This window comes from Vulpes vulpes, chromosome 12 (genome assembly GCF_048418805.1).
Source record: "Vulpes vulpes isolate BD-2025 chromosome 12, VulVul3, whole genome shotgun sequence".
NCBI classification, from domain to species: domain Eukaryota; kingdom Metazoa; phylum Chordata; class Mammalia; order Carnivora; family Canidae; genus Vulpes; species Vulpes vulpes.
In genome coordinates, this window is record NC_132791.1 from 109,322,060 (window position 1) to 109,334,731 (window position 12,672).

The window sequence follows — 12,672 nt, forward strand, 5'->3', positions numbered from 1 at the left end:
AAGCCCTCTGGCTGATTCCATGAGGCTCCAGAGAGAGACCAAGAAAGTGAGTCACAAGGGAGAAGAAACATCCCAGCTCAGAGAGTGGTTGGGAGCCTGTCCCAACCATGTCAGGTGCAGAAGTGACACCCGGGAAGCACAGTGTACGGCTATTCAGATTCATGTGCCCACTGTGTGCCAAGTATGCTTTATTTTCCACCTTCCATCTAACTGTCTTAATTTTCAGTGATTTAGAGGTATGCCGCTTCATTCATCCAGCCAACATAACATTTGTTTTTTTTTTTCTTTCCAACATAACATTTGTGATGGCTCTGCCGTCTCTCAGGCACTGTGCTAGGCATGACAAATCAAAACAGGTACAAAAAAAAAAAAAAAACAGATACATGTGATTCCACCCCAAAAGCATTTTGGTCAATGACCACGATATACAAGGGGCTGTGCCAGGTGTGCTGGGGACCCAGAGAGAAGCTAGAAGTGATCCTGGCCCCGAGGCCCTTTGGCCTCTGGTAAGAAGGTAACTTTTAGTACGCCTAAGTCATGGCTGTAAGTAACAGCGTGGCCCACGTTGCCAGCATCTCACAGGCAGTCATGCACTGTGATTCTCTCCTGAGACCTTCATTGAGCCTGGCACTGGGTGATGAGCTGCCTGCTAGGACCCTGGCCTATGCCCAGTGGTTCTGTAATTATTTATCTACAGATCTAGCTCCCTGTGGTGTACACTATATCTTAGTGCACTTCAATGTGCGTACGCCTGACCTGAAATTCAGTAAATGCTCAATGAATTTGAATTGAATCATCCAAGTGAGATCTCTGGAGGTGATGCACAAGCCCAGGGGAAGAAAGTGTGGTCTTAGCAAACTGCCCCTTTACCACCCACCCCCTCTGCTCCTCCTGTCTCTCCCAGTCTCTCAGGACGGGGGTCCAGGAACAGCGATGAAGACATGGGGAATCTCCTCCTGCCTTCTTTACCTGCCTTCCATGGGCCGGGCAGTGAGAGGCGGCGGCGAAGGGGAGGCACAGATGGGAGCCTTCTTTTGAGTTCATTCCTCGATCTTTCCCGTGGGGGACGTGGACGCTTAGTCCACCTCCAGTCCACTGAGCAGCCGTTTTTGGGGGGTTGTAGATGGACCGGGGTGAATTCCAGCAAGATTCAGTACTGAAGCAGCTAGAGGTTCTCAAAGAAGAGGAGAAGGAGTTCCAGAACCTGAAGGTAAGAGCAGCGCAGGTTCTAAATCACAGCTGGGAAATCCTGCCCCACCCCTAGACCCAAGCAAACAATAACGCAAACAGGGAGGCCAGAGGTCACCTTGGGGACAGGTGTCTGTTCTCTTGCCAAGGTGGGCCGCCCACCTGCCCGATGAGGCCAGAGAGTTAAGGCTGAGGTCCCCCGCTTCTCCTCTCCCACAGTTTCCCCACAAACAAGAGTTGTTGGGGTTATTTTTTTTTTTTTAAGATTTTATTTATTCATTCGTGAGAGACACAGAGAGAGAAAGGCAGAGACACAGGCAGAGGGAGGAGCAGGTTTCCTGCAGGGAGCTTGATGCAGGACTCGATCCCAGGACCTGGGGATCACGACCCAAAGGCAGATGCTCAACCACTGAGCCACCAAGGCGTCCCCCAAATAAGAGTTTTTAAATTAAGTATCCATGTCCGGGACGGAAAGAGAGAACACTTGGAGGGTGGTTCTCAGCTGGCTCTGCAGTGCCCCGACCCCAGGACATGGGACATGCAGCCCCCCCACCAGCCCCCTGCTCCCCATCTGGGCCCCACCCCTGCATCCCTGGTCGCCCGCAGCCAGTGACCAGTGATGCTGCCCTCGCCCCGGCCCCCCCCAGGACCCCACCAACGGCTACTACAGCGTCAACACCTTCAAGGAGCATCACTCAACGCCCACCATCTCGCTGAGCAGCTGCCAGCCGGACCTGCGGCCCGCGGGGGGCAAGCAGCGGGTGCCCACGGGCATGTCCTTCACCAACATCTACAGCACCCTGAGCGGCCAGGGCCGCCTCTACGACTACGGGCAGAGGTTCGTGCTGGGCATGGGCAGCTCGTCCATCGAGCTGTGCGAGCGCGAGTTCCAGAGGGGCTCCCTCAGCGACAGCAGCTCCTTCCTGGACACGCAGTGCGACAGCAGTGTGAGCAGCAGCGGCAAGCAGGACGGCTACGTGCAGTTCGACAAGGCCAGCAAGGCATCGGCCTCCTCGTCCCACCACTCCCAGTCCTCTTCCCAGAACTCCGACCCCAGCCGGCCCCTGCAGCGGCGGATGCAGACTCACGTCTGAGGACTCCCACGCCGGGGCTGGGGCGGGGAAGGGGTTGCAGGGGGTGCAGGGGTGCAGGGGATGCAGGGGTGCAGGGGGTGCAGGGATGCAGGGGTACAGGGGTGCAGGGGGTGCAGGGGGGCCGGGCCACCTTCCGGCTCTGCAGAGACCGTGGACACCTTGTGGACGACCCCCTGACCCCCGAAGCGGCCTCTGCAGCCGCGCTGCTCCGAAGCCCCGATCAAGCACAAACCCGGGCCGGCAGCAGGGAGCCAGAGGCGGCGAGTGGGGACGCCGTGGGAGGCTGCAGCTCGGTGCCCTGTGCCCTGCGCTCCTGCAGACCTGCGGGGCCCAGCCCTTTCCCGGAGGCCCCTCCCGCCGGCGCTCGAGGCAGCTATCACTCTGCTTTAATCAAACTGCCGACCACTCTCCGGCCTCCCCATGAGCCCCACCCCTTGCTGCCCACTGCCCTACCCCTGTGCCTGTGCTCCTCCACCACCCTGGGGAGAAGGGGGGTGAAGCGCTTCCCGGCACTGAGCTGCCCCCCACCTTGCACACCCCCACCCCAGGGCCCCGGTGCCCCCTGCTGCGCAGAGCCCAAACCCTGGATGCTGAGAAGCCAGCAATGGCCCTGGAGCATCTCTCCCACCACACTGGCCGTGAGCCCACCCCCAATTTGTTCGGTGTTTTGTGTCCATACTCTTGCGGTTCTGTCCTTGGACTTGAGGCCTTTGAGCTCTGAGGTGGGACTGGCCCAGTCCAAGACTGGTGTCCTGGGAGGGCGAGGCAGGGGCAGGAGGGAACATGGGAGCCCTTGGGGAACCTCACCCAACGTTCCTCCCCTTGCCAGGCTGTGTGATTCAGAGTCTCCCCACCCTCCCCTGCTTCGTGTACTGCCCTCCTCTCCTACAGCACAATCAGAATTAATATAAGAAGTGTGAGAGCTTCTCTGGCCAGGGTTCTTCAAATAGTCATTGCAGAGAGTGTTTCCTGGGGCATGTAGGGTTTGACTAGATGTCAGGTCTTTAAAGTGATGAGACTTGCCTCCTCAGCTGATGAATCTCCAGGGGCCTAGATCCACGCAAGAAACAATGGGCCTGCCTTCAGTAAGACTTGACCGGCAAGAGAGAAAGTGTATCTACACATCACCCCGCCTACTCACCACCTGAAAATAAATGTTAGGGCCGTTACTCCAACATATCCGTTCTGTGCTTTTGTTCCTGCAGAGCCACAGGAAGGAGCCAAGAGCTCAGACTATGCTCTGGAAACATGAGGTTCTTTGCTGTTCTCTGATTGAATTTTCCTAGATAAGGACAGCAGGTGATGGCTCTGGCTGTGGTGGCAAGAGCACCTGCAGGCAGGCTCCTCTCCCCGCGCGGACGGGCTCAACCCAGAGGGTGGGCAAAAGCAGGACCCATGCCAAAAACAGCTCAGAGGCAATGTGGTCATGCTGGGCTTTGGAGAGATCATCCCAGGCCTTTCTTTCTCTCAGCAATGTTCTGCAAGGGAAGCTCCCTCTGTTCGGGAGGGGTTCAGGGCAGGAGGCTGTCTTCAAAGAGCCTATGCCACTGAATACCCTAACACCCTGAGCCTCAAATAATGTAAGAATGACCTTGTTTGAATGGAAGACTCTAGGTAGTGATGGAAGACCAGAGAGGATAGATAGGGGCCAGTTAGAGTGCTGGCTGAGGAGTGGGATCCAAGTGAAACATTGGAAAGCCCGAAGTGTCCCTAAGGTTGGAAGTTCCTCTTAGGTTAGAGTCCTTCTTGTCCAACCTTCCCCAGTAATCCTTAGCCATCATATGAACCCGTACCTCAAAAGTCTGTGCTTCTTTCCATATACTGATTCATGAGAGACACACACACAGAGAGAAAGAGAGAGAGGCAGAAACACAGGCAGAAGGCAGGCCCCATGCAAGGAGCCCGACATGGGACTCCATCCCGGGACTCCAGGATCATGCCCTGGGCCGAAGGCAGGCATCAAACCACTGAGCCACCCAGGGATCCCCCAACCACAGATTCTGTACGTAACCTTCACGACGCCTCCACCCAGTGGAATGTCCTGCTTCTACCATATTTCCTAGTACTTCAAAATTCCCCGGTTCCCTCAATAATTTTCTTTACAGCCCCCATGCCCAAAAGAGTAGGAACTGTTAAGAAATTTAAGTGTACATCCCAGTCCACTTCCTGCTCCTAGTACCATTCAGGCCACACGTGGATGCCAGGATATTGGCTCCTGTGCACACTAGTTTAATCTTGATAAGGCTGCTTTGTTCCGGTACATGTTTTGCCTTTGCCAACAAGGAACAAGGATCTAAGACCAGATGCAAGGTACCATGGTGTATAGGAAGAGGATGACTCAAGATTAGTCTCTTGATTCCTCCCAGCCTTCCCTACCTTGGAGGTGGGTGGCACAACTACCTCCTAACCTTCGCCACACCTCCATTGCCCCTTGGCCCAGTGCCACACACGTACACAGTTCTCATTATAGGGTGAAGGTGCCCATCCTTTTCTGGAATCTCGGATTATGACACCATCACCAGAAGAACAAGTGAGAAATCTGTTCTTCCATGGAATGGAAGGAACTCTATCTCCCTGTCAGGTGATTGATAATCTGGGTAAGAATACAGACAGGTGTGGCAGCAAGCAGAGATTTGACCCAACCCCCGGAGCTCTGTCCACTGTACGAATACAGGAAAGAATCCCTGAAGAGCTAGGAGGTCATCGTTAAGGCCTTGGCGGAAGAGAAGATGGCCGGGAAGGGGGACTTGTAACACCTGGAGGGGCCTTTAGAAGGAGGCTAGGCCGCACTCTGTGCCCCCCTCGGTTGTCCCCAACCCTATTTCCTTCTCTAGGAAGGGTGGGAGGCACAAAAAAGCTGGTAAAGGGAGGGGTTAGAAAAAGTTTTGAGGCAGAGGGAAGCCCTGACGTCTCCTGTAGGCGATTTCATATTAGCTGAAACGAGCACCTTACGTGTGTAGTCTTATTTAACCTTCACAAAGGATCACCACCTTACAGACCAGGGAATGCAGCTTCAAGAAGCCAAAAGACTTGCCCAAGGTCACGGGGCTGACAAGTGGCGAACGTGACATTGATACACACACGGTTTCCCCTATAAAATGTTTCTGTCCAAAGCACTGCCATCAAGGCCGCTGCCATCCTAGAACATGATGAAAACAGCCGGAGGTGAAGGCCACCTGCTACTCCCTACTTGGGGACAGGCTAAGCAAGGAGGGAGCACAGCTCCGTGAGGAAGGCGGAAGGCGGGTGGGACTGGCATCCTCCACCTCGAGTCCCCAGGCGACCTGGAAAGACTGCACTCCTGGGAAACAAAGCCATTCTGTGCAGCCAGCCCCCCACCGCCTCCCCCACCAAGACCAGTATCCAGTTTTTTGATAGCTTTCAAATTCGTTATTGGCTCCAAGTCCCTGGACAGGAGCCTGGTTTCTGATTCTCAGGCTCGCTATCAGTCTGGAAAGCCGGGGTCATTTCCAGGACCCCCTCAGCTTTCATGGAACAGGAAGTGCTCTCACATCATGAGCAAGAATGCCACAGCGAATCCGGTTCTGGGGAAGCTGATTGAAGCAAGTGCTCCAAAGGAACAGGCCTCCAACTCCAAGCAGGCCTTTGAGCTTCCAGAGTGGAGAGGAGGGCGGGGAGGGGGGTGGATAGAAAACAAACAGGAGGCCGCAGTCCCTGGGAGGCTTCTCAGAAGGGGAGCAAAGGAGCCACCGGGAATTCTGCTTCTCACCACCTGCGGGACAGGCAGGCGGGCCTTGGGGCCAGGCATGTGCCACTACAGAATCTGAACTGAAACCCCAGCCAGCACAGCCCGAGTTGCATCAGCTCCCTGCCCAGGTAGCCTGGGTGCGCTTTATGAGGGCACCAACAGGAAAAGACCAAGGGGCGTCCTGCCATCAGTGTATGCTCTACTCTAGGAAAGTTTCCCTACAAAATCAACTCTTTATTAAAATTAAAAGTACGAGTAACTTAAATAAAAAACGATCTTAATTTGCATAGAGATTTTTCTAATCTAAAGTACCACTTGCTGTGCCTATTTGGAAGAACCGTGTAGACCTAGACTAATGACATCTCAGCTAAATCCTACATTTTACTTCCCTTTTACAAGTATTTTAGACACCTCTTATCTAAAGTTGTTTTGGGGAGGTGTAACCGTATACCAGCCATTTATTTGCAGCTTAAGCTCAAAATTACCAGCAGTCTTTGAGAATCACTGATAAAGAGCTCTCACTCTCACTGGTTGAGATGAGATGGTTACTTCTCCTTCGCAGTAAGGATCCAATCATCTTTTCCCCAACCCGTTATGTTCCAGTCTTTCTAACTAGGTCATAAACTGGGGAAAATGAGACAATTTCAAGCCAGTCATCTTTCTAAAAATAAAGATTTGTTTCCCCAGATGAATACATTTTTGGTGTAAGGAGAGGAGGACCATCCGTTCCATCTCTCTCTAACTGCTCTTCCTCCTGGGTCCCTCTCCCCCTCCTCTCTGACGGCTCGGTCTTGGACATACACTAAAAGCTTTCATTATTATGGACCCTGTAGGGTTTTTCACTCCTACACAGCCGTCATCTTTAAAAGGCCTTCTGTGAACACACGCCATTCACAAGCTACATCGTTGAACCGTGGTCTCCGTCCCCAGTACCACTCTATGTTCCCAGCGTTCCTCTCTGGGACAGTTCACTCAGCCCACCCCCGGGCCTAGGACACCCTCACCCCCCTAGCTTGCTAATCAGGGAGCCCAAGCTATGCAAAGACATCTTTTTCCATTACTTCTTAACCTATGGCCCTTGGAAATATTTTGGAGTGCTGGGAGACCATTCAAATAATGCTCCCTTTTAACTGTCCTCTGTGCCATGCATCTAAAATATTAATGTTCAAAGCCAAGATAAACGAAGTCTCAGGAAACAGGTCTCCTTTGGGAGAATTCGGGTCTTCGTTCACTGGGGGCTTCTGTGAAATCTGTTACCAATAATGCAAGGGGAAAAGTGCTCTTTGGGATAGGAGCTGAATATGGGGATTCATCCCCTTGAAGGTCACCCTCAATCAGACAAAGACATTGTCAGGGGGATTACATTAAAAGATACCACTTCCACCCCCTCCGTAAAGAATTTCAAGGGCCAGAGCCTTGCTGCCTGACCAGTAGGCAGTGTATTCGTGACACTGATGGACAGTGCGCTTGGGAGAAATACTGAATGAAGAAGGAATTTTCAGGGAAGAACCTCCTCTCTGGCTTTCTTCTTCTTCTTCTTCTTTTTTTTTTTTTTTTAAGAGATTTAAGAGATTTTATTTGTCTATTCGAGGCAGAGACACAGGCAGAGGGAGAAGCAGGCTCCCTGTGAGGACTCAATCCCAGGACCCCAGCATCACGACCTGAGCCAAAGACAGACGCTCAACCGCTGAGCCACCCAGGGCCCCTCCTCTCTGACTTAATTTAAAAGTTTCTCTGGCTCTCCTGCTATGAGAGGCTACAGCAGTGGGACATAAATCCTCAAGAGAAAAAGAACAGAACTGGAGTGAAATCTCAGACTCTAATTTCTACTTTTGCGAATTTTTTTCCTCAGGAGAGAAACAAGCAAGAGATGATACTCCTTAAGTGTTAACGTTGGTGATGTATGTAAATAGTGTTTTAGGAAGCCTCAGAATAATAGATGGTTCTGGAATAGCTTAGTTCTGTAATTCCAACTTCTATTCCCTTAGGGTGATTTCCACATCTGAGCCTTCTCTCATTCCCTCTGCCCAGCTCCACCCTCCCAGTCTTGCAATATTCTTGAGAGAAACTGTGCCTCTGTTGAGGGGTGGGTGGGCTTTAAATTGTTGGTCTCCCCCACAAACCTGAAATCAACCCCCAAAAGTTCATTTTTCCCTAAAAACTTTTGTCAAATCCTATGTATCCCCCCCCCTCCCCCAGACAGAACTGTAGTCTCTCCCACCTGCTCCCAGCTCTCTGTAATCCCTTTTCATGAAGTGGAGCCTTCTGATACATTCGGGGTCCCCTCACCCTCGCCAAATCTGACACCTAATGAGATTCAAGTTTCATTTCTCAGGCACGGGATCCCCCAAATCTCTCACGAGCGGTAAACTCACAGCGAAAGACCTGGCCAGGAAAACAGGCTCTCACTACAGACGCACATATATGCATCCTTAAACTTTTAGGTTGGAAACATTTCCTGGAACCATGTCCGGGTGCAGAACCATGGGAATGCTCAACACTAACACATAGTTTTCCGGAGCTATAATTAAGGCATCGAAAGGTCAGAGGGTCTAGAGGAGAGCATCCCGACGCTGAGATTGTCCTTGTCAACCTTAGTTTTAGGAACCTCCTCCTGCATGCCCTCAGAATGGATCATGTGGCCCAAGAAACCACTTTTCTCCAAAAACCCCTCAAGGCATCTGACTTCGATTTAGAAAACCACTGCCAGAGAGCAGTTTGAGCTCATCGTTCATTGTTTGATTATGTCAAAGCCTGCGTGTGAGTCATTCCGCCAATGTCTTAGCTTCTCCGACTTTGTGGGTGATTTGAAGACAAAGACTTTCCTGGAACCAGCCACGTTCCCCCACCCCCACCCCATACCTGGGCAAATATTTGGCCCTCCAGATGTGTACCTTCCCTGCTTCCCATGCTTTCCCGTGTTTTCTATTATGCAAGGCAGCTTTCCAGTCTAATATTCATATCATCCCTTACAGTCTACACAGTGTTTTCACAACCGTATTCCCATTATATCTTAGAACCCCGTTGTGGGAGAGGCGTGCACAGCGCTCTTCTGCGGATGCACGAGCCGAGGCGGGCCTGGCTGGCCACACCGGGGCAGGGCCGTCCCGCGAGCCCAGCGGCCCTGCCAGTGCCCCACGCCTTGGGGCCTCCAAGACAGAGCGGTTTCCAAGCTTGACTTCTCGCAAGCTAGACAGCCTCTGGGGTAAAGCAACTGGATGTACTTCTGTCCTCAGAAAAGTGTAAATAAAAACCCGAAGTGTCCGAAATCAAGGCAACGCCATGTGATGTGAATATAGGATATTTATTCAAACGTGCTCCTGAGCTAGGTAAAGGGTCTCGCCAGCCCGGCGGTGCAGCCGGGCGTCCCTCCCCTCCCCTCCCCTCCCCTCCCCGGGCCTCGGCGTCCCCCTCTGTGGAGCAGGCTGGACCCGGACCCCCAGAGGCCACCCTGGAGGGAGCTCGCCCCGCCCCCCGCAGCCCGAGTCACTTTTGCACGGGGCTGGGCGGGGAGGCACCGCAGGGGGCGGGGAGGAGGCCCAGCGGGGGCGCTGGGCGACCCCGGGAGGAAGGGCGCGGCCCCTCCGCTCCCCGCCCAGCCCGCCGCGGCCTCCCCCTGCAGCGGTCGCCGGGTCCTGAGGCCTCGGCCGGGAGGCGCGACCGCTCCCCACCCCGTTCCCAGGCGGCCCGCGCCCAGGACGCATGCGCGCCGCAGGCCCCGCCCCCCGGCACTGGCCCCGCCCCCGGCCGCTGGGGGCGGAGCCGGGGAGGACCGCGCGTGCGCCTCCGGGGAGCGGGCCGGGGCTCGGGAGCGGGCCGGGCCGTGCGCGCGGACCCCGGGGCAGGCGGCGGCCGGGAGCCCGTGGCGGCGTCCAGGCTGCCGGAGCCGCGGTTCCCGGGCCTCCCCTCCGGCGCCCTGGATGAGACCCCGGAGCCCATTTTTAAGGCACCCCCTGATTGCTCTGGTGCAAGTGGCCCCTGGGGCGCCCTGGTGTCGGTGAACCGAGGAGGTGGAGCGCAGACCCGCAGACACGACTGGCCCAGGCCGTGCGGAGTGCGGGGGCCGCGCCCTGCGCAGAGCCCAGATGCGTAGACCTGCGCCGGGGGCTTCCCCGCGCCCTTCCCTGCTTCCCCCCCTGCCTCACTTTCGGGACATGTTTAATCAGCACCAGGCCACTGGGAGGCAGTTCGTTCCTGATGAGTGAGGGTCCCTTCCTCGGGACACCGGAGGGCTCCATCCAGTGGCTCCACATCAAAGCTCCACTCCCGGCTCTGACCTTGCGCCAGCACTGACTCAGTCTGCAACCTGCGTTGGGGTTGCAGCACCCTGGCAAGAGCTGAGCTCACCCAAGGGAACAGCGGCCAGGTTAGGTGTATATGCCCTCGCCTCGTGCGCACTCTTCATCAGTATGCAGTCGGGAGACCTCCTGCCTATGGCATCAGGGGCATAGCCCAGCAAGAATGTGGACTGCTCTCGTGTCTATACCCATGTGTGCGGAGTTTAGGGAGAGGGTCTGACCCATCCCTGTGTGCTGGATTCTGGCTCAAGCTGAGGCGTGTTCAGTAACAGGCGGTGGCCCCAGTCCAGGACAGCTGGATCATATGTGCTGACAGCCACTTTCAATGGCTTGGATGGGGAAATGGACACTCCCTTGCATACCCTCACGAGAAGCTGCTGGGGAAGCATCAGGGATAAGCAGAGCTAAGATCCCTGCACACATTCACACCCTTTGGAGTCAGCAAGTCTCCCTGCAAAGGCTGGGAGACAAGGCTTGCCTCTGTAGAGGAGAGAGGGCTGGGGGCTGCAGGTGCTGGGGCCCTATTGCGGAATCCCCCCTCTCCCCTGAGGGGAGGGCAGCTAGCAAAGTAATGTCACGAGGCTTCTGGGAGAGCAGGCAACGCTATTCCCAGGGATGGTCCTCAGGACCGTTCCGTGGCATGAGGTCGGGTGTTCTCAAGGCTGCTCCAATACCCGATCCAGAAGTGTGTCATCTTCCTCTGCTTCTTCCGCATCTCTGCCCCTCTTTATCTGTCCTGTCCCAGTCTAACTGTCTCAAAACCTCAAGGCTGCAACTCTTTCCGAGAAAGCCAGGAACACAGCTGTGAGTCCCATTCTCTAGGGGGGAGTTCCAGCTCTCCCTCCTGGCTCCAGATGTAAGGGAACAGCTGTGGGGGTGGCAAGATGCCCAGTTGGCAGCTAAACACGGCCTGGGAAGATGGAGAACAAAGCGGGGAGATACAGGCAAATGGCAGGGCGCTCACAACTCTAGAGACCCGGGGAAAATGGCATTTTGTCCCCTGGCCCGGCAACTGGCTGGATAGGCCTTGCCAGATCCCTCAGACGTTGCCCAAGCCCTGCCCATCCCAATCCTGGCAGCCTGGGCCACTGGCAGGACCTTCTGTAAACTCCATTTTATGATTCCCACTTAATCTGAGAAAGGAAACTTGGCTTCCATTGTCTGACTCCACCCCTGTCCTCAAACACACACCTCCCAGCAGGAGGTTTTAGAAAAGAGAGACTGGAGAGGGAAGGAGGAGGAACAGGGAGAGAGGAAGAGAGTGCTGCCATTTCCATCTGACATGCTCCTGCCTCTCTCTACCTCTGCGAGTCAACCAGGATGGAGAGTGCCAGGCTGGGTGTCCAGCAGTCAGCCCGCTCTGACACCACCTGCCTGCCACATGGGGTGACAATGAATGACTTGGCACCAAGCGCTGTACCCAGTCATCATTTCCTGAATGACCATGGCCTCTTCTGGGTCCCACTGGGTCCCAGAGACACTGCCGGTCTTTAACAGGCCTGCCTAGTGCTGGGACAGGGGACCCCCTCGCCCCCTCCATGTCCTCCCCAACCTGAAGGACACAGGGTATCACAACCGCTTCCGTTTTAGGAAAAAATAGTTTAATGTTAGGTTTCAAACCTCTTTTCTACATGAGGTCCCATTCTCCGTGGGACCCCATCCCAATGCTCTTCCCATGCCCGCTGGGAGGTAGCAGCCCCTCTCTGGAGGGCACCCAACCCGCTCCGGACGCCCCTGCCCTCCTGGGAGGCCTGCTCTGGCTCTAGGCTCTAGTGGGCCAAGCACTTGTGTGTTTTTATCCACAGTGGGCAGACCACTGTGCTATGCCCCCGTTTTCCGGATGCCATGGGACCAGCCCAAGGCACATTCCTACCCTTTTAATTAAATAGCCCATTAAATAAGCTCCCGGGGCTGGTGAGAAGGGGTGCCTCAGCCACACACCCCGCGCCTCGGACGGCCTCCCGCCACCCGGGGCCTCCACCCTGACTGGATCCGGCCGCCCCAAGAGCAGCCAGGGGCGCGGCCCCATCTCAGGCCCGGCCTGTACCAGGCCCCCTCTCCACACGGGGAGGGGGAATCCAAGCAGGTCACGCCGGCGCCCCCACAGCCGTGGTTGGTCGCTCAGGCGGCAGGGCGGGCAGACTGACGGCTAGAGCTCCTGCCCCCGTCAGAAGAACGTGAGGTTCTTGACTGCTCCGATCTCCAGCATCCGCTTGATGGCCAGGGCCTCCTGGGAGACGTTGTGGCCTGACCCCTGCGGAGACAGCCAAGGAAGCAAAGTGAGGGCCTCTCAGGGACCTCCCCGGCCCTAGAAGGCCTCCCTGCGCCCCCCACAGCCCCCACATCCCTGTGCTGGCCCTCAGGAGGAAGCCAGGACCTGTGT

At 55.4% G+C, this 12,672-nt stretch overlaps 2 protein-coding genes across 14 annotated transcripts in view; one reads left to right on the forward strand and one right to left on the reverse strand.

Moving 5' to 3' along the window:
• The window catches only part of KIRREL3 (kirre like nephrin family adhesion molecule 3), a 547,594-nt gene extending 538,330 nt beyond the window's left edge, over window positions 1–9,264 (forward strand). For all 5 annotated transcript variants that reach the window (XM_072729379.1, XM_072729378.1, XM_072729381.1 and 2 more), the window contains 2 exons: window positions 1,124–1,210; window positions 1,836–9,264. In XM_072729379.1, coding sequence (XP_072585480.1) covers window positions 1,124–1,210; window positions 1,836–2,282 — 534 coding nt within the window. In that variant the 3' untranslated portion in view covers window positions 2,283–9,264. The remainder of the gene's footprint in view (window positions 1–1,123; window positions 1,211–1,835) is intronic.
• A 2,604-nt stretch (window positions 9,265–11,868) lies between these two features.
• Window positions 11,869–12,672, reverse strand: part of ST3GAL4 (ST3 beta-galactoside alpha-2,3-sialyltransferase 4) — a 33,257-nt gene continuing 32,453 nt past the window's right edge. For all 9 annotated transcript variants that reach the window (XM_072729384.1, XM_072729389.1, XM_072729383.1 and 6 more), the window contains exon 11: window positions 11,869–12,543. In XM_072729384.1, coding sequence (XP_072585485.1) covers window positions 12,457–12,543 — 87 coding nt within the window. In that variant the 3' untranslated portion in view covers window positions 11,869–12,456. The remainder of the gene's footprint in view (window positions 12,544–12,672) is intronic.